The following is a 22,557-nucleotide window of genomic DNA, read 5'->3' on the forward strand; positions in this document are numbered from 1 at the left end:
GACTTAGGAGGGTAAATGATGCTGTGTGAAATGTAGAAGATTATAGATATAAATATGCTTATTATATAAAAATACATCTAATACATAAACATATCAATAATGTATGCATATGTCTACATATATTTAGGAACATATATTTTATGTTTAAAAACGGGAAAAATGCCATTCATTGAATGAGCTTAAAAGCTGATCAAATCACGGTGTTTGTACACAAGAGGGATGCAAACACTGGCTTTGACTGCTGGAAAGGTTGTCCAAAGCAATTTTCAGCAGAACGCATTCAAGCCCATTAATTCTGTAAATGATGTTAAGTTGAAATAAAGATGATTATTTACGATGTAATATACCAAATAAGAAGCCAGGGCATTCTGAAATTGATGACCCATGGAAGAGATTGGCTGACACTGTTAATGAATGTCTTAGCATTGTGTTAAGAGTATTCAGCCAAGCAGTATCGCTGTTGAATACCTTCTTTTCCAATGAGGTAATGTATGCAGCTGTAAAGGGTTCTTTATTGGTAATACTCTCAATTATGACACAGGATGAAGTCAACCGTCTGTCAGCTCTTCAGTCTCAAATTGAGCGATTAAAGAGTCAAAGCATAGCTCTGAAAGAGAAAGGACAAGGGCCAATGTTCCTGGATGCAGACTTCGTGGCCTTTACAAATCATTTTAACCAGGTGTTTGCGGATGCCCAGGCGAAAGAGAAAGAACTACAGACAAGTAAGTAAAAGCATTTAAAAATGCTCCCTTAAAATTCTCTGAATTGGTTATTTGTGGAGAAAACATCAGTGAAATCATCATCACTACAACCATCATGATTAACAAGTTAGGAAACACCGGTGTTGGAAAATAAATATTGAATCTTTGCATTTCTCTCACCCCATAATCATTCCATAACTTTGAGGAACAACTAAAGCATATCTCTTCAGTAAGTTGCTGTTTCAGAGTCTGAGCTGTGTGCATTGAAGAAAATAGAAAACCTGTTGAAACAATGTGAGTAGATTTTGATTATATTTAGTTGCTCTGCGTTCACAGATACTTGGAGAACTTCTAAAACTTTCATCGATGCTTCTGAAGACTGTTATAGCTATAATATATGCGCAACAACTGACAGGGAAGCACAAATTATTCTGTGGGCTGCACTTTAACATTGGATTACTCTTTTAGCACAAAATCCCCCTTTTCTACTTTGATGGGAAAATAAAAGATAAAAGTGGATCATTTGGTATGCCACATGAGTAGCAAGTATCTTAACATATTCCTTTTGTTTCTCAATAAAATGCTCAGAAAAATGCTAATACTTAGTATCTGCTTGGAAGTATCTACTCCCCAGCTTAACTTAGAAAGAAGGTCTTTGAAAATCAGGTTTGTGAAAACGTGTAATCAACAGTGACTGAATGATTCACCATACACCTGCGTTCATATGTTCATGTGTGGCCAAGAAAGAGTCAAGTGTATATTTCAGTTACAAAACATTAAGAGCAAAGTGCTGTTAAAAAATCTTTTCCCCAAGTTTTTGGTGAGAAGCAAATGAACATATATCTGTTTTGTACCAAACTTTTAGTTAGAAAACATATTTCTCTTTGCTTGTCTGTGAGATTTCACACTTTACAATAACATCTCTATAATCAATATACTGACATTCATGAATTTTGTGCATTTTCTAGAATTTATGCAAAAATAAGAGTAACTGTGTAAAGCAAAATACATATTTTGTATTTCAAAATTATTTTTGGTTAGGAGTTTATTTTCTTGATAGCGAATCAAGTGGTAAAATTTTGCAAGAGTTTTAGCTCCCTCTAGTGGATTTCAGCATACTTGTTGCTGTGCCTCTGTAAAACCAGCATCAGAAAATATGTTTGGAAATGTCCTGAATTTTCAAATATTGACCTACTTAGCAGTAATGTCTTTTTCCTGTCATAAAATCTATATGTTTTCCTTGAAGGCAAGTACTTTTGATAGATACTGTTAAACTGCTGGACACAGAATCGATCCACTGAAAAATTATTTGAATAAACATATACCAGTTAGTGATACTCCCCTACTTTTCAGCATTTAAAGATGTTCAGATCGTGATGTTTGATAACTACTGATATCTTCTGATAATTTCCATACATATGTATGATGCTTGATTTTAAAATGTTGAAAATTTTCACTCCACTCAGATGTAAATAAAATGTCTTAATCTGCATTTAGTAGAATATCTACCATTTTGATTCATCCATTTGAAAAACTCGAATAATTTATAATCATTTAATTAGATACAGAAAATGTCTGTCTAGCAAATGAAAATGATACCAGGTCAGATAGTTTTACACTCCGTTTTGCTGGTTTATCATCGTTTCTAGGAATTGCATGTGTGCATGGTGCACCCTCGCCTGGCCTCAGGAAGTAAATTGCACTTCTTGTATTCCTCCACAGTACTATGAACATGCTAAGTGTTCTACAAATGAGAGCTGTCAGAAGTACTTAGGGTGCCCATCATGATTTCTGTTCCTCTTTGATGATGATGATGATTATCTTTGTTATAATGAAATGAATGCCTGATTTTTAAAGTATTCTTTCACTAGTGATAACCAGTATGAGGAATTGGTAGATGATACCTGGCATACGTGAAATGAGGAAATAATATTAAAACATAAAATGCATCCTATATTCATACCACTTCTTAGCCTATACAGAACTTTACTTCATTTATTACTTTTAGAGATTTTTCAAATGTAGGTAAATGGTAGAGTTACAAATGAAGGGAGAGAGTGAGAAGAGAGGAAAGTTCTTCCAGTCTTTGCTTTACACCCTACATGGCCACAATGACTAGGGCTGGGCCAGACAGAAGCCAGGAACCTGGAACCCCATGTTGGTCACTCACATCGGTGGCAGGGACCCAAGTGCTTGAGTCATCTTTTTGTACTTTCCCAAGTGCATTAGCAGGGACCTGGGCCAGGAGTGGAGCAGCTGGAACTTCAGCCATCACTCATATGGAATGCTGGTCCTGTGGGGAAGCAGTTTAATGCCTTGCACCATAATATCATAGCCCCTGCATTAGTTGCTTGACTTAGAAGTTAGAGAATAACCCTGAGAATATGTTTTATTGTTTTTGATGTCACAAGTGACCTAATATTGCTGCAGTAATTAATGATGACTCAGTAATGCAGTGACTAAATAGTGATATTTACTACAGCTACTTACATTATCCAAGAATGAAAGTAATGGAAATGGCTTTAATTGAAAAATGCAGGAACAAAATGGTTATATCTATGTGTTACAATATTATTCAGTAACATAGATCAAGACACATACATATGTATTGCAGCAAGGATTGATCTTGAAAATATTATGACATCTGAAAAAAAAACAGACCATATATCATGGGGTTTCATTTTTGGGAAATGTCCACATAGGAAAATTCACAGAGACAGAAAGTAGATTAGTGAGTTGCCAGGTCAGAGAGGTTATAGGTATGGAATTATCTGGTTTCCACATTCTTTTTCTAAAAGTACAAGCCAGAAAGTGCTATTGTACTGTAAAATGGATATAGTAAACAGTGACTAGTTTGGGATAATTATTTAACCAATAAGAATTTACATCTCAATGGATTATGCCCTAGTTTGAGAGGTCCTGGCTGCCAGGTTAGAGTCCTGGTTCAAGTTCCAGCTACTGAGATTGTTATCCAGCTTCCTGCTAATGCATCTGGAAGAACACTGCACCATGCTGCAAGTGCTTGGGCCTCAGCCAAGCACGTGGTAGACCTGTAAGGCACTTCGTACACCTGTCTTTGGCCTGGCCCCATCTCAAATGTTGTGGGCATTTGAGGAGTAAAGCAGTAGATACAACAGCTGTCTGTCTCTGCCTCTACTTCTTCTCTCATATTTTCAAACAAATAAATAAAACTTTAAAATAGGAAAGAAAATAAGTAGACACAATTTGTAATCTATTTTAGTAATAATGAAGTAGAAAGCCTGTCAATCTGGCACCACAGTGCTGACCCCAGAGGAAAACATTGGCCAACTAGGCAGCTGGTAAAAGACATCATATATGTAGATGATATGAGGAACTGAAGAAACTCAACTGCAACAAAACTAACAATCTTGTTTAAAAACAAGCAGAGGACTCCAAGGGAGTAGTTTTTGAAAGGGTGAAATACGAACAGGCAGTAGGCATGTGGGTCAATAAACAGCAAGGAAATCCAAATAAAACTTGACAATGAGGTTTTACCTCAATCTGGTTAGTATGGCTACCATTCAAAAACCATAAAATGATAAAGCCTAAGATAATGTAAAGTAGCCTGTTACACTGCTGATGCAAAGGTAAACTAGAACAGACATTATATGATTCTGAAATAGATCTACCATATGACCCAGCCATTCTACTTCTGATTTACCCAAAGAATATGAAGTCAGAATATGATAGATTATTTTCACACACATGTTTACAACACCTCAATTCACAAATAGCTAAAAATAGAGAATCAACGCAGATGTTCGTTGTCCAATTATTGGACAAAGAAAATGTGGTATGTATATACAATGGAATACTACTAAGCCACAGAAAATAATGAAATCCTGTCTTTTGCAACAAAATGAATGAAACTAGAGATCATTATACTTAATAAGCCAGTCCCACAAAAGACAAATATGTTTTCTCTGAGTTTTTTTGGAAATGAATAGTCTATTTGTGCTAACAAAGATACAGAATATATACACTGATGTACAAAGGTAAAAAGAACCATGCATAGGGAACAAAACTTGATATGAATGAAATTTACATGATTGGATTATTGTTTGTGCTACTTGTCTATATTCCTAAGGAATGGTGGTCTTTCTTTTTACTTGCATAGCTCTTTTTTTAGAGTAATATTGAGCCAAAGATGGGAAGGTACACTGAAAATATGTTATCTGACGAAAAGGTAAAAGAAGAAAGGGGAAGAAAGGTAGGAGAAGGAAGGATGGCTAGAGAGAGAAAAAATTTGAGTTTTGGAATCTGTCTGAAATTTATGAAATCTGCTTCCTATATATTCAAAAATTTGTGTTTCAAGAGAGAGTAGCTGAAATTTCTAGAAGAATTTCAATTTTAGAGATAATGTGATTTGTATTTTTGAAGAATTAGAAACAGATACAGCATGTGAGAGGGAAATGGAATGTGCATCTGAGGGGAAGTAGGGGAAGCAGTTGGAAATAATTTTTACAGAAGGAAGAGACTATTTTACCTTGGACTTGAATTGTGAAAAAGAGGAAAAAAATAGACCATGCATAGGCATGGCTCTTGGGATCATGATTTGGGGAGATGTGCCCCTCTTATAGCAATAGGAGAACATTTCGGTGTGGCCTCCAGAAACGCTCTCTCAGACTGTCATTTCAAACTCTTTGATTAGTTCTTAAAACTGTATTTTAAGAGTAGCAAGAAGAAGCAAAAATTGGTTTACTTCATTCTTTCAGGAGGATGGTGAGAAAATGAGCCTGTTTTACTCAGCAAAACTTTAAAGAATTATTTTAAATGTAGCTAGGTAATTTCTTACTCTAGTAGAAATATACTCTGTTAACTTTATATCTTAGCTCCAGCAACAACTAGGAAAACTTGGTATATGTTCCTTTTTAAATTCTATCTTCTTTCTCATTTCCATTAGTTGGCATTTTACATGGCAATGTTTATTTCATATGAAAGTGTGCCCTGTATACATGTGCCATCCAACAAAAATAGAGTATCATGTCAAAATATTGTTGCTTCAACATGAACCCATTATACAAAATTATTTAGATCATTCTATACTAAGTTTTAAAACTTTGCTGTGCATTTTCACTTGCAGATTGTATCCATTCAGACTGGCAAGCACTCTTGCAATTACCTTATTGGATGGCGTAGGTGTAATCTATTACCGTCTGATATTGAAGTGCCTTGCTGGACACTAAATCATGAAGGCGGTAGTTGTGATTTTTTTTTCTTCCAGTCTCAGGATCTAATATTCTGAGACCTCAGCTTTATTGTAAGAGTTTTATCTTAAAACAGGATAAAAATCCGAGCTCTCAAAATGGATCACTGTTTATCTTGCTTTGCCCTTAAAGAGCTCTGTCCTTGACATAGCCTCAGGTGTGTCAGAAAACATGGCACTCAATTTCATGCTTGGCTCTTTTGTTTGTAATGAGATAATCTGGTGTTGCGGAATACTCTCAACTTGCCTCACCTCTACTGCTCTCTTTCCCACAGCACCTCCTACTTTTATGGAAGTTGGGGAAAGACAGAATTTTTAAATGAAAGTTAAGCAAAGATTTTTCACTTTCCTGTAGGAAAAAAAAAAGATTGATTGTGAATTTGTAAATTATCAACTTCACCTTTCAGAATGTTGTACTAAATGATTCATGGAAAATTTTATGTTCAATGACACACTGTGCAGCAGAATAGCCCTTAATGTTTATTTTCCCAACAATTCATAACACATTTTAAAGAAGTGCAATCAATTGTGTGAGTGTTCATTTGTTGAATATATTCCCTGGTACTATAGCAGCAGAAGTAAAGAAATTATCATAAGAGTTTATTTGTAGTTGAGGATCACATACATAATTATAAACAAAAGTTGGATATGGCTCAATCTTAAGTTGTTTTATCAAATGATGTCTGTAGAGTTCTTGACATCTTTTATGCTTGTAATTTATTACATGGGATATATTATCTTATTGCTGTTATTGAAAAGAAACATACAAGTAGTGTTAGTAAAGTATATTTCTGTGTAAAAGCCCTAGATAGATTGGCTCCTTAGGTGGATGCTGGGTCACAGTGCATTGCCTCAAGGGCAGAGCAGGCAAGGCTGAATTTGCTTTTGGTTTCATTGCTTTCCACACAAAACATTTTTTGTTTAAGTCACAAAAATTTGGTAACAATTTTACGTTTATGGTATGCTCTGTTTCAAGGAAATATGTGAAGATTAGGTAAAGATTAGAATGTGAGGAAAAATTGAAAAAGTTCTTATTTTGGTGAACATAGTTACCAAGAGAGATCATTTTAGTCTCTGGGCTATTTAACATAAATACATGCAAAGAAAATAACAGACCTGTTAAATGGAAGACTGACTTGGCAAATTATAGGGCATTATTACATGTATGTTTCTTATCTTCAATACATAGAATTAATTGACAGATAATCAATTGGGTGCAAAAACAATGGGATACAGGGATATTTTTTATCATGCTTATAACGTAGTTTTAATGTTACATTACAGTAATGCAAAATTATTAGGAAAATATTAGTTTTTAAATGAATTTGAATTTTATGTAAATTTAACATCCAAAATTTTCATTTGTTATATACATGTTTATGAATTTATAAATTCTATAAATATATGAGCAACATCATAAAAAGTAATTCAAAATAAAGAGTTTTATTCACATTTATGAAGTATTTGGTTACTTTAACCATCTTAACATAGCTGATATTGTACTGATTTATAAACTAATCCTTGGGGAAATATAGCCTCAGTGGCTCATATTTTAATTCGTTTCTGATGGTCTATATTATTTTCATAGACTCTGGGGAGTACTTTTTCCTGTACTTCCCTCCGTCCAAATGCTACTCAGAACACAGTCAAAGTCTTGTTTACCTCTCTGGGGTTGGGGTGGGCTGGGCTAGGCTGGGCATCAAGTCACATACCTGAATACAGATAGGAGTAGATATATAGAATAAGATCAGTAGTTCAGGAACTGAAATGTTTCACCTTTCATTAAACAAGGAAAATAGGGGCTAACATTATGACATAGTCATGACATAATTCCAGGATCCCATGTGAGCTCCGATTTGAGTCCATGCTTTTTCACTTCCAGTCCAGCCCCCTACTTAGGTCCTGGGGAAGCTGCAGAAAGGGCTTGGGCCCCCCTGCACCTGTGTGGAAGACCCAGAGGAGCTCTCTGCTCTGGCCTTCTGATTGGCTCATACTTGGCCTTTGCTGCCATTTGGGGAGTGAAACAGCAGAAGGAGTTGTCTATCTCTGATTCTCCTCTGTGAACTCTGCCTTTCAAATAAAAATAAAAACAAACAAACAAACAAATGGAAAAGGCAGGCTAAGAAAAGGGACAGTCTATCAGGGCATCTTTTAAAAAAGGGGGAATTGAATGAAATGATTAGAGCACAGCCATGGCTCATATAATATGACTATATCCTCATTGATGAAAGTACTCCATCGGCAGTGGGGTAGCTAATGCAAAAACCATGGACTTTAGTAATATTGTATGTTTTGGTACCATTCAATGCAGCTCATTATGAATTTTATTCTAATGGAAGTAATTATATTAACCTCTGCTCTTTACTCATCCACCTCATTCCCACAGCATCTGCCTATAATAGCTCCACTCTCTAGTTCTTTGAGTTCAAAAATAAATACAATTAATATTCATAAATTAACAGTGACATTAAGAAACCAGTATTTGGCTTAGCAGTTAGGATAAGAGTTAAAACATCATGTTCCGCATTAGAATACCTGGGCTCACCCAGTTCAGCTTCCTGTTAAGATGGACCCTGTTAATTAATAGGTGACAGTTGAGCTACTTGGACATCTGTCGCCTGTGTGGGAAACCTGGGATTGTCTTGGGCTCCAGCTTCCACCCATCCCTGACTATTGCATGCACTTGTGGAATGCATCCACAATGTGAAGGGGAGTTTTCCCTCAGCTCTCTCCTCTCTGGTTCTCAAATAGTCATTAAAAGATTTTTTGAAACTAAATACTTTTTAACAAACTATGGAGTCAACAGATCCTGTTTCAATTCTAGCTCCTCCTCTGTGAAGTTCACATGGGAAACAGAATTTATTCACCTTCCAGGAAACAAGGAGATGTGTCAAACATCCTGAGTCAGAAAATGGAATAAAATATTACACTATTGAAGTATAGTCGTTTCATAATTAAAATGCCCATATGTCATGGTGATCTGGACTTTTTATTATTATTATGATTTGAATAGAAAGAAACAGAAAGAGCGAGCTCTTGTCCTTTCTTTCAGACGGCAAGGGTCAAATGCTTGAGTCATGACCTGCTGCCTTCCAGAGTATGCAGTTAGCAAGCTTGAGACAGTGGGTAGCCATGGGGCCTGGAGTTGATGCAGGTATTGATGTCTGCTATGTGACGTGGGCATCTTAACCAACATTGTTTTTTAAAGCTATATTTCATTTTTTTTTTGAAAGGCAGAGTTGTAGGCAGAGGTAAAGAAGACAAGAGAAAGCTCTTCAGCGTACCGATTCACTACCCAAATGTGTGGTAGCCACAACTCCCAGGGTGGGGCCAGGCAGAAATCACAGACCTGGAACTCCCATCTGAGCCTCTCACGTGGGTGGCAGGGGCTTGAGTAATTAGGCCAGCTTCTGCTGCTGTCCCAGGAATGTTAGCAATGAGCTGAATCTGCAAGTGGAGGAGCCGGTATTCTAATGGTGACCATATGGGGAGCTGACATTGCAAGCAGCAGCTTAACTGTGCCACAGCTCTGGCCCCAACCAGGAACTGAAAGGCAAAACAGCTGCTTCCTATCTGGATTTGTAGATGATCAGCATATGAAAAGAAATTTGACACACTGGGTACTGTAAGTTGTTCATAGGGTAATGTAAATTAAAGTTGAATTTGTTGATATATGCTTTAAAATAGCAGAATCATTTATCTAATCAAGTGAATTTTTATATCCAGCCAGGATCATATTGGTTTACATGGTCAAGTGTTTCAAACATATTATTTTACAATTTAGAATGTTAGTGTTCAGCTGATTTGTTTTGGAGATATTTCATGCTAGTTTGTACTGAAAAATATTAACTCGTTAAACTTTTGGCATTTTGTTTCCTCCTTCCATCAGTGCATTTTGACTGATTTGAGGGAAGTCTGAAATTTAACATATTCTTATAAATACACATTCTGTGAGTCTCACCTCCAGCCCCTCTTGTACCCATTGTATTTCCCAAAATTCTTTTCATAAACTGGTCACTGACATGGTATAGTCAGTAGAAAGCCCTAAAAGGTTGGACAAGGAAAGAAATTAAAGTGTTTCACTCTTGTTCATTGCTTCAGATTGTGTATACATGTTTGGCTAAGAATGAGTTCTCCAGGTTAGTTGTTCCTTGTGGAAATCACATCTCCTCATTGAAACTATATCTCGCCAGACTTACATACAGGATGTGTAGTCAACATCTCCTTCTTTTATCATCATTGTAACTTCCCAGCCCTCTGCCTTACATATCCATACCACACATCACATCGCTTGCTATGAGTTATCGTCACCTACTTGTGTTGTGTCCTTATTTCTGTTCTATTCTAAATATTTGCTTCTGGCCTATCGCCAGGTTTATTCGTTCTCTGCTCAATCTTGTATACTTTGCTTCTTGACTTATTAGGTTAGATTTTGTTTTCCATTTCAGCATTTGTAGTTCTGTGCTTTCGTATGGATTGTTTTTAAAACCTGGTTGTTTCCATTTTTCTCAGATATCATTTCTTTGCAAAATTCTGAGTGTTCTGTTTTATCTTCTCAAACTTTGTCAGTGTAGCTATCTAGTCTCATTTGCTATATGCACACACACACACACACACACACACACACACACACAAACAATCTTCACAAAAGTAATGAAAATGTGTATTACCGAAATGTACCTGTTTCCATATGATTGTATCAAAGAAATCGTAATACTGCTTTTGACAAGCTATTTGAAGTACCACCGTGTACATGTGCTTTAAAACTTATGTGCACATGTTAGGTATGTATAATACTCCCTAATATGTTTTATGTGCATATGTAAAGAATATATGTATATATTACATACATACACACATACATGTTTACATCTGAACATATGTTTATATACACACACACAATATTAGTCAAAACTGGATGTCATGGTTTCCAATTCTGGTTGTAACTTTTTACTAATGGCTTCAATTAGAACAAATCAATTGATTTTTTTTTTCATAATCTCAGATCCCTCCACTGCAACTGGGATCAGCAGTACGCTTGCCATAGGATTAGTAGGACATACCAATGATAACCTAAGTGTGATTGTTGAAGGATATGCTGTGTCAGTACATGTAAACTGATTTCATTTTAATGAGATCAGAAGTGGCATGATGTAAAGTATCAGGGATATTGACTTCCTATGCTGCTTTTTCCAAAGGCCAAAAAAGAAGTCTTTAATATCACATATATCTAGATTCTCACTGCCTCCATGCTATCTTGTTCTTTGTCAAATTACTCAAACTTTTCATTTTCTGTTAAAATTTAATTGCAGAGATTTTTAAAGGCTGATTTGATAATTGAGTGTAATATATACATACACACATATATATACACACACACACATACATATGTACATATGTATTCTGGCATATTGAACATTAGGAAAAATGTACCCCTGTCGTCATTATCATACTGTAGTTCGTAGTTTCTATATTGTAGCTCTCCATGGTGTGATTGAGTTTGCAGACATGGTGGAGGTGACAACTAAATCCTTGTTTTCTTCTCTTTTAACGCCAGTCTTTGACGCTTTGCCACCCACGCGTTATCAGGAGACGATGAGTACCATACGGATGTGGCTGCAGCAGTCGGAGCCCAAGCTCTCTGTCCCTCAGCTTAGCGTCACTGAGTATGAAATCATGGGGCAGAGACTTGGGGAGTTGCAGGTCGGTAAACAACTTGAAACTCATAAACAGCAGAGTGCAGATCTCTTTGGTCAAGTAATTACATTGATTCAATCTTTGGTTCAATCTTAAATAATATTGGAGTTAGCAAAATCATGACATGTATGATAATTCACTTGTTGAACATATAAAGATAGGACTGAAAATCTATAGTCTATGCATTTCTTTCTCTTTGTGAGTGGGTATGGCTGGATTTTTTTTTAACTACAGTTCTCACATTCTCAAACCGGATGAATATAATTGTTTTTAAAATATCATTTCTTGTGGCCAGCATTGTGGTGCAAAAGGTTAAGTTGCTGTTTTTGAAATGAGATACAATGTTTCATATATTTCGCATATGAAACCTTTAAATTCAGTTATAGAATTAATGAGCTAAATATTCTTTTGGGGGGAAATTCAATTTAAATGTGTTTTGCAAAATAAAACTTCATCATACATAAAATTCTTTTTATGAATGAGATTAAGTTTTATTTGTGTGGGAGAATAAGCTAGATCATACTCAAACTTATGGGGCAACCTAAAGAGAAGCCTTATATTTTAATGGATTACATTTGTTCTTCAAGATCAACGTAAAATAAGCTATAAATTTTACTCTATTTTACCCTGAGATGTCACCATAGTACTACATAAAAAGAGGATAACATCTAAATAGGAAACAAGTTCACTGGTAGATCATCAGTCTAACACTTAATGAATCTTGTCTAATATCTCAGATTTATAATTTGTGATTTATTTATAATTCTGTCTGGGGAGGTTAAGGACTAACTGAAGGCTCAGTATAATTAAAACTCCCTTAGATATAACATAAATGAGTTTATTAATACATTTGGTTGATTTGGTAAAATCTGTTGTGCTAAAATTCTTCTATTTAGTAAGATGTATTTCACATATACTTAATATTGTTTATAAAATAGATATGGACTGGTGATGAAAATCACTCAAACATATGCAAGCTACTCATACAATTGTAAAATTTGGAATCACTGCTGTAGATTTCATAACATACTAAATCATCTATTTAGATTTCAATTTCTGGTCACTTAATTTTAGGTGAAAACAAGTCAATTGTTTATCAATTAATATAAATGTGCATTGGTTTTTAATATCAAGGCTTTGCAAAGCTCTCTGCAAGAGCAACAAAGTGGCCTAACTTATCTCAGTACCACTGTGAAGGAAATGACCAAGAAAGCACCCTCTGAAATTGGCCAGAAATATTTGTCAGAGTTTGAAGAGATCGAGGCACGTTGGAAGAAGCTCTCCTCCCAGCTGGTGGATCACTGTCAAAAGTTAGAGGAACAAATGAGTAAACTCCGAAAAATTGAGGTAATCTCAGATAGTAATCCTTATGTTCAGTTTCATTTCCTTGACTTTCCCTTAACAATTCATTTTTTTAACTTAAAGGTAAATCCAAGTTTGATTTCCAGTGTTTCAAAATCAGTCATAAAATCAGAAGACTTTTTTTCCTGAAAATCATGTAATTTTCTTTTTTCTTCTACTAAAAGATAATGATTGAATAATATGTTTCTTGGATTTTCTTTAAAAAAATTAGATGTCTTTTACTAATTACAGCAATAGGACTTAAGCGTTAATTAGCTTTATAATTTTCAAAACCATTCACTCTTAATCTGGTTACACTTTGCATACCATACAGATGATATTAAAATGATGACTACTGTGTAATATTGTATTATTTCAACAACACCTTTCATTTCTAATTGCATTCTTAATTTTGTCCTATTTCCCTCATCCACAACCTCCTCCTACTCATGTATCTCATTTGAGTGTTGCCACCATATTAATAATCTTCCAACCTAAATGTAGTAAACCTACACTAAACTAGTTTCAAAGTCTAAAATATTTAAAAATATAATTATTGTCTTATCTTGGGCAGCCACTTATTGTAAGCTACATTAATGCTGTGAAAGGAATTTCAAAAGTGCCATAGCATAATGGAAACATTTTAGAACGAGATGCCTCTGTACTTAATTTCTAGCACAGTTACTTAATTTTTTTGTTCTTACTTTTTACAAACCAAAGTGCTAAGTGTTCCTGAAACATTCAACAAAGTACAGCATACATGTATATATGCTTCTAAAAGCATGTATCGCTTACTGAAGGCAAAGACAAAAGAGTTTGCAATTATGCTGGCCATTAAGGAGCCCACATTCTTGTGGAAAGAAGTGGGTACACTCATTTCCTATTGCTTCTAAATTAAATAGTTAGAAATGGAATGATTTCACACAACACAATCCTAACTTACAATTCTGCAAAGTAAGAAGTACACAATCAGTCACAGAGGACCAAATTCAAGTTTGCAACAAGGCACTGTCCCTTTTGGATTCTTTCAGAGAGGTTTTCCTGGCATAATTAGCTTCTAGATGGTTCAATCATTCCTTCTGTCATTCCTCTCATTTCCCTGTCCCCACTCTGTTCTTGTCTCTGGGCTTGCCTCCATCTTTGTAAGAACTTACCATTCCCTGGTCATATAATGCAGAATAATCTTCCCATCTGGAAATTCTTAACTTCAGTACATCAGAAAAATCCATTTGTTGTTCCGAGTGACAAATAAGAATGTATCTTTTAAAGAGACTGCTGTTAATCAGTTGTGCTTAGACAGTGGACTAAGCAGTGTGGTTAACATTGTAGCATCAAGCAGGAATGAAATCCAGCATAACTTGGGGAAAGGGAATTTGAAATGTTCTTGGATCAAGGGTCATTTCAGCTTTTATCATCACCTTGTAAAATAAACTCACCTAATAAGGACGAATAAAGGAATAACTGACGCCGCCCCCCCCCCCCCCCCAAAAAGAATAGCGCTTTTGGTAAACAGGAAAGAATTCAATATTGGGAAGATAATGAAAATGGTCTTCAAAAAGTTTTAGGGGGAATGCATATTATGGAAAATCTGTGAATGGATCTCCAGGTTGTCTGCACTGAAATAAGCACCATTAACTCTGTATTCCATGCTTTTTAAACTACCTCGGTACATTTTTTAAGATAAATAGAGTAAAGTTGGAAAATGTGATGGTGAGAGAATTAATTAAAATTATGAACAATAATAAAAAGATTGTTTTCAGTATTTTAAAGCAAGAAATATTTCAAGGTGATGTTGCAAAAACAGAAAGGAAGATTACTGACATCAATGTGTAGAAATGACAAGAGGTTTTAAGAATGAAGCAGGTAAAATGAAAAAAAAATAGCTAATACGGTGATGACAAGTCAATAGTAAAATGTAAGCAAGAACATAGAAAATGTGGAAAAGAAGAAAGTTAAGCAGGTGTCAGCAAGTGGCAATACTGAAGATTTGAGGTTACGTCCATTGTTCTTAAAACTGTTAATATGTTAATGGAGGAACTTTCTGTAAAGTATATATTTTCAGGAAAAATATGTGCTCAGCATAGCTGGATTTTGCTGAAATAAAGAAGTGACAATTTTATCTTTGAAAAGTAGCAAAAAAAATGATAAGAAGTGGAAATAATTTCACTTTCTCAAAATGATAAAAGATGACATTTTCACCTGACCGTTAATTTAATCTCGTCACATAAATTAGAAATTTAGCACAGAAGCTTTCTCTTTGAAGTTCACAACATCTTAGTTCCCTGGTCCCCAACTACAGGGACTATTTAAACTCTCAACTGTAGAAAACAGTTTGTACAAGTTCAAGTTTAGAAAGGCTATAAAGACACGATTACTTTGAGTTTATTGTTCATAGTTGGTTTTATGTACTGTAAGGGCACATTGTTAGTATTATCATGAATTGCCTTGTAACTTAAATTTCTCTAGAGGGCAATATGATATAATGTCTCAGGAGTAACATCATAAAACCCCATTTGGTAGTAATTTTTTATTTTTAACACTAGCACTCTTCATACACCAATGCTCATACAGCAGACCATAAAAATGCAGACTTCGTAAAAATGTTATTTATCTGAGGAGCTACTTAGAGACATCTCTCAAACGCAGAAATTGTTTCTGAGTTTCTATTTAGACATCACCGTGATTGTGTTGTGAGCAGTCAGCATCCCAATAATGCCCTAAACTTGGTCTGTTATTCCAGAATCACATAAAAACTCTGAAGAAATGGATGGCTGAAGTTGATGTTTTCCTAAAGGAGGAATGGCCTGCCCTTGGGGATTCTGAAATTCTGAAAAAGCAGCTGAAACAATGCAGAGTAAGTTTTTATATGATGTCTTAAGCAGAAATACTTTTCTGTGGATACTGTTACTGGCTAAATAAATAGGGTGGTTTTTCCTCCTTCATCTAGCAGACATTTTACAATGTTTGGACACATTTTTTGGAGTCTCAACTGTGTTGGAGACCAAATACTTCCAGCTTTTAATGGGAAGAGTCCAAGGATGTTGTTAACCATCCTAAAATGCACAGTAGATTCCCCCATAGCAAATAGTTACACAGCCCAAAATTTCAACATTAAAAAAACTCTGGTGTCTAAAGAGCAACAGACAAAACATGAAGTTTTACTTAAATTTCATTTGGGATGATTTTTTTTAATGCAGTAGAATGTAATGGTAAAGAATCATTTAAGCTAGCACTTCTTATTATTGATTATTACTCATATTGCATTCCCTCTCTTTTGTAATAAGCTGTGTACTGTAACATAAGTTTTTTTTAAAAAATGATACTCATATTATTGTCAAGCCACAGGAAGAACAAAATCTGGCTCTTTAAATGACTTTCTTTGAAAATACAAGCTAGAAAAGTGTATTTACTTTAGAAATAACCTTCATACCCATCATGGTATATTTACTGTAATATCCCATGTTTTAACAACAGAATCCCTTCAAAAATAGTAGTGTACAAAGCCCATCATTTTCACACCTTTTCCAAACAAGGAATATTGAATTTATTTTTTTCTGATTGGAGTAGAACAGCTAACTCATTACTTCCTTCATATCAAATGACCACTGACCATTTTTTTTTTCTGGTAAGATCATCAGGGGTTTATCTGTATCTGTCATTACATCCATTTCCTGGATTTTAGAGAATAAAATCCATGTGGAGTGCCATCATTTCTGATTACACATTTGCTAACTGTATTACATTTTCTGTTGGTGGTAATTTTTCCAGCCGGTAAAAAGCATTATTTCCTTAGCTTTTAGTCAATGATATTCAAACAATCCAGCCCAGTCTAAATAGTGTCAATGAAAGTGGACAGAAGATAAAGAATGAGGCTGAGTCAGAGTTCGCATCCAGACTTGAGACGGAACTCAAAGAACTTAACAGTCAATGGGATGACATGTGCCAGCAGGTATGGACAGCCCCCTGCCCTGTGCTTGCCTCAGTTTTATTCACCAAGTTTTCTTTATGTCTCCTTAGCGATTGTCTGTAGATTCAAAGCTTTGTTTTTTATTGTGCTGATGCTTTAATGCCAAATGAACTCAAATTGCTGTTTTTCTAACATATAGGAATAGTTTTATAGTAGAGAATTTAAATATGTTCTCTTAAGTTAAAATCTGACTTGATTTTCTTGAAAAGGATTATAGTGAAAAATAAAATTCATTTATTTGTCATTGTTTTCATTGACTGTTTAATGCAAGACAGCAATTGACACTCAGAGCTATATTTGTAAAAGATGCTTTGATATAGACACAAAATGGGTAGTATGCATGCATACACAAATGTGGGAAATACTATTTATTTGTGGGTAAGATCTCAAATCTGGTTTTTTAAAAAACATTTAAATAAATTAGGATTGAGGAACAATTAGTAGTTAAATGAGGAAAAACAATAAAATAACTGAAACCACATCTGTGTTCCTTGCTTTTATATATCAGAATATGTTATAAACATTTCATATTTGGATATTAAATTATGGAAAACTAAATATTCTTCAATGTATATTCAACATTTCTTACTCAAAGGACATTTTTACTTTACAGCACTAATTATTTCCACATTCACCAATATCTTCTTGAAGTTAATGAGAGGTCTTAGTGTATGTATGTTGGAGACTCTGTCTTTGTGTTTTTCTAAATAACGTTTCAGTGTTGTAAAAAAAAAAAAAAAACTTATGCCAAAAGGAGAATGATAAATTTGTAAAATAAAAAAATCCAGAAAAGTACAGGCAAGGCAAATTGCCTAGCTGATACATTCACTGACAAATGCTCAGCAGTTCTATTAACTCATAGATGAGGTAGCCCTGGGCCAGCAAACTTGTATTCTTCTGGAATAAGTCAGTGCTAGAAGAGTTGTTCAGGAAAAGATGTTACTCAAATAATAGATTATACCAGTGACATTTTCCTGGAAGTCCAGTGTGACTGGTATTTGTCTGTTGAATGTTCTTAAAGGAAGAAATAGAAAGAACATCAGCAGTTTATTTACAGCAAGCGGACAAACAATAGCTAGACAATTGAAGTCAGCAACCTTACTGAAACCTGAAGGTTATTATATTTTGTGGAAGTTTAATGTTTGAATCATCCTATTTTTTTCTTTTTTTACAAATGTCTTTGCTTAAGACCTCATGTTTGCTTATAATACATATTGAGAATGTGTTGTTCAAGAGAACTATTTTAAGCACATTGGCCTGCTGAATAAGCAATGAATATATTTAGATCCTAGTCATATGTGCTCCTATTTTCTTATGCTGGAATATGTCATGTGCCTTTGCTTATCCTTGGAATATCATTCTTTCCATATTTTCTGATTTGGTCAGCAAATGACCAAGAGGTTTTTTTTTTGTTGTTGTTCTTTTTTGTTTTGTTTTGTTTTTGTTTTTGTTTTAATCATGCACTCTAAAGTAAGAGGACAATAATGCAAAATACCTAGCAGGCAAGCAAGGCTTTGATACTGGTTACCAACTCAGTGTTCCAGAGAGAAGACTGGAAATGTAGCATTCTATGTATTCTATCAATTTCTACCCACAAAATGAGGGCATGATACTCTCTCATGGGTTAAAGGTAACTTTTTAACATTAGGTGCCAAAGTCTAAAAAAATGCAAATCTATAAAAACTGTCCAGATGTGTGCTGGACTTAAAGATTTTGTGAGACTCCATTACCTGATTTTGGAAGGTTTTTGGTGTTTCAAATTATTTGGATCCTAAATTTTACATATTCAAATAAAAAAACTGAAGACTCTCATTATTTCTACAACAGAAGTACTGCCCTTAAATGTATCAATAGAGGAAAAAAAAAGAAAGATGGGAGAGAGACACGCGAAGACATGAATCATTACATGTATATGTATACATAAAATGTGAATATAAATATTGTATGTATAATGTAGCATTGAACATACACATCAAGTTAGTGTTAGAGCTAAATGAAAATAAGAATACTAGTTATTCTGGAGATTATACTTTAATGTAGAAGATGGAAAATAAAGGAGCTGACACATTATCACACTAATGTCTGTTTTTATTTATTGCTAAATGCTCTGAACCTGGTCATCAAAGTGCCCTGAATGAGAGTAATAGGAACAAGGAAATGACGTTATTGTGAATTGATAACATCTTTTGTGAAGAGGTGAAGTTAACGCTGGTTTCTGATTATCCAGAAAAAAAATGGTGTTTTGATGTGTGGACTAAGGAAATTCTGGAGAGACAAGGAAGTGGAAGAAACTTCTGAGCAAAGACAAGGCTTGTTTTCAGGAATTGAAAGGAAGAGAAACAGAGTGAGACTATGTCACTACTCCTCATCCTCTAATATGCCAAATTAAATAATATGAAAGTACTTTGGAATACAGAGGATTTTTTTCTTGTTTAAAGCAATATGTTGAAATGTGATTGGCATACAGAAGTTATCCCTACCTAACATACGTAACTTGCTGAGCCTCTGATTAAGCCATGGGACCATTACTTTAGTCAAGGCCATAATTTTGTTTTTTACCTCCAAAAGTTTCCCCTTTCTCTATCATTTAAAACAATGCAAATGTGTTTTTTTTTTGTATTATGAATGTTTAGCTATCCTCTTAGAAAATGTTTAAATACAAAAATTATTGTTACTTATAAGGTCCCATATTATATTGTATATGTCCCGAACTTATTTATCTTAGATAACTGAAATTTTGTGCCATCTAAGTGTCCTATTCCTCCTTCCTCTCTCTAACTCTTTGGAACTACTAGGCATTTTCTGGTTCTAACAGCTTGACAAGTTGTAAAAATACTTACTTATTCATTTATTGATTGAAATTGTGACATGGAGAGGCATTGAATAAAATTGAGAGAGAGAATTAACAGATATATGAGAATTTTCTACAATTGGAAGCTTGATCAATGCTCGATCCCAAACATACTAATACAGATTGTTGGCATCCCAAGTAGCGTCCCATCTGCTGAACTAAATGTCCACACAGCTTCATATTGCAACAAATTCTGGGCTTTTCTCTGTGCTTGTGCACTTTATACTATGTCCCAAATAGATGAATGATAGATACAATGAATCAACTTTTACCCTTAGACACTTCCTTATCACAAGAATTGTCAACTCTGATTCAAGTTATCCAATCAAAAGCCCTTGATGTTTTCTTCCTCCTTTATTTGCATCTGTTTTATATACATATATCATGTTTGTCAGCAAATGCTGATGGGTTTATCTTCAAAATTTCCTGACTGCAAGAATTTCTCACCATCCTTGTGCTCTCATCCTGAATGAAGCCCCATATCCTAGATCAAATTGCCTGACTTCTCTCCCTAGTCTCACCTTCCGCTGCTTCCAAGGAGCCTATTTTAAACACAGCAGCCAGATTGATCCTATTAACATGTCAGATTATGTCACTGCTCTCCTGAAAACCTTTCAGTAACAGTTCAAGGGGCTTTTTACAAAACCTGTGCCTGTGCAATACTCTATGAAATGCATCTGAAAGGAATTAAAGCATAGCGTGTATCCATAGTATCTGGTAAATGTTTTATAATTGATAGTAATAACCAAAATCAGTAATTTAGCTACAGGAATACATTTGGGGGAAAAAATAGAGCTGTATTGAAGTTTGGTGTCTATCGGCCACTCAGATATAAACTGGCAAAAGGAAAAATAGGCCTGGAATACAACTCTATGTGTTAGAGAAAAAACTGAATAGAAAAATGCTTTTGATATAATGGTGGGAGAAAATAACAAACGCATAATTATGAAAATTATTTATTTATCAAGTTCAAAGAAGTTAACAAAACAATGATAAAAGCAATGATCTGATTTGTGAAATATCAAGGAAGTAAGGTGTTTCAAATAATGAGCTATAATTATGAGACTCAACTAGTATAGAAACACATTCTGAGTAAGTGAGAGACTAGCTAAGAGATGCTTTAGGAAAAAAAAAATGGTTTAGAAAGTACAGAGTAGATTTAGGATTCTGAAATGCCTGGTGGTTTTAGTAAAAGGAGCATGAAATGCAGATTATATTTGGAAAATATGGAAAGAATAGTAAACAATGACAGAAGTAGACTGCTCTTCAAAATAATACTCTGAATTATAGTAGGATGGTTGTTTATTCAATTTTTAAATCATTGGTGCCCATGAATATATTTGTAGGATGGGATAAAAGAAACAAGTTAGCATAGTTGAAAACTTAATGGAGGATATTTCAGTTAAACATGTGCTTATAAAGCTTGTTAGAGTTTTAGAAATATGAAGGCTTAAGCAGTAGATATTCTAACTACACATACCTTTTTAATCTTATTTTGGATATCAAAATTATGCATTAACCAACTTTTCATTTCAGTTTAGATGATAGACTGGTGATATATGGTATCCCATGATATGTGTATGCATGTGTATGTATGTGTTCATTTATTTAATTTTCATCAAACCATATTTGGGTTTGTGTACAATATGCTGTTATCTTCACAGCCAAATTGAACATCAGACATGAGAATCTGCAAGCTTTTGTACAATACTTTCTTAAAAGTGGAAATATAGACTCAGAATTATAAACATGAACAATATAAATGTATTTTGCCACTTTGCCGTCTGAAAGTTTGTACTCTTTGATATTTCCCTAACGGAGTTGGAAGTTTTTTTCTTTCAAATCCCTTGTAAAATGGACACCTTTGTTAGAGTTTGGGGCTATCTTACATTTGAAAATATAGCAATCCTCTTAACTTGCAGTGATTTAACTATAAGTGATAGAACAACATTTACATGCACGTGTGTGCATATTTGTGTGCAAGTCTGGTTATTCTTTTTGAGGATGATCTAACTACCTGTGATGTTAATTACTTTTGTTTGCAAGGATTTTTTTGAGATATATGATTTTTATGTCTTGGAATATTTGGGAGTCACAAAAATATCAAAAAACATAAATATTGCTTCTTTGTGCACTAAAATTACAAGGGTTCTTAACAGTTTATGGGGAAGTGAAATAAAAATACAGGTTGGCTCTGGTACAAAATATTTTATAAGTCAGTGCTGAAACATATAACCAAAGCTAGTTTTTTTGTCTGTTTCCAAAATAATATTACCATGCAGAACAGATAACTGTTGTCATAACGCAATGTGTATGTTTTATTCAGTAAGCCAATGAAATTAGGATAGCTAATTTTCACTCAGGTAAAATTAAGCATATGTGAGAAATACTTATGCATGCAAACTTTTACATTCACTCTAACTCTGCTGTCTTCACTTTGTCATTTGTAGACTAAACAATAATCTGATGATACTGTTTTGCTATTACCAACATTCATGCTTTGTTTGCTTGCTTGTTTTATGAAAGGTTTATGCCAGAAAGGATGCATTAAAAGGAGGTTTGGATAAAACTGTAAGTCTTCAGAAAGATCTGTCAGAGATGCATGAGTGGATGACACAAGCAGAGGAAGAATATTTGGAAAGAGATTTTGAATATAAAACTCCAGATGAATTACAGACAGCAGTTGAAGAGATGAAGGTAAAATAAACTTTTGAAAACAAAAAGATGAAATGAATATATTGTTACTTGAGATTGTGATTCTTTAATATCTGCT

The 22,557-nt window shown here is 34.4% G+C and overlaps 1 protein-coding gene across 1 annotated transcript in view; it reads left to right on the forward strand.

Moving 5' to 3' along the window:
- Window positions 1–22,557, forward strand: part of DMD (dystrophin) — a 1,921,612-nt gene that overhangs the window by 722,046 nt on the left and 1,177,009 nt on the right. Inside the window, exons 21-26 of the mRNA XM_041000021.1 lie at window positions 542–722; window positions 11,486–11,631; window positions 12,760–12,972; window positions 15,707–15,820; window positions 16,760–16,915; window positions 22,311–22,481. Of these exons, the coding sequence (XP_040855955.1) occupies window positions 542–722; window positions 11,486–11,631; window positions 12,760–12,972; window positions 15,707–15,820; window positions 16,760–16,915; window positions 22,311–22,481 (981 nt within the window). The remainder of the gene's footprint in view (window positions 1–541; window positions 723–11,485; window positions 11,632–12,759; window positions 12,973–15,706; window positions 15,821–16,759; window positions 16,916–22,310; window positions 22,482–22,557) is intronic.

Source organism: Ochotona curzoniae, unplaced genomic scaffold, assembly GCF_017591425.1.
Source record: "Ochotona curzoniae isolate NIBS_2020 unplaced genomic scaffold, NIBS_Ocur_1.0 contig_1274, whole genome shotgun sequence".
Lineage (NCBI taxonomy): Eukaryota > Metazoa > Chordata > Mammalia > Lagomorpha > Ochotonidae > Ochotona > Ochotona curzoniae.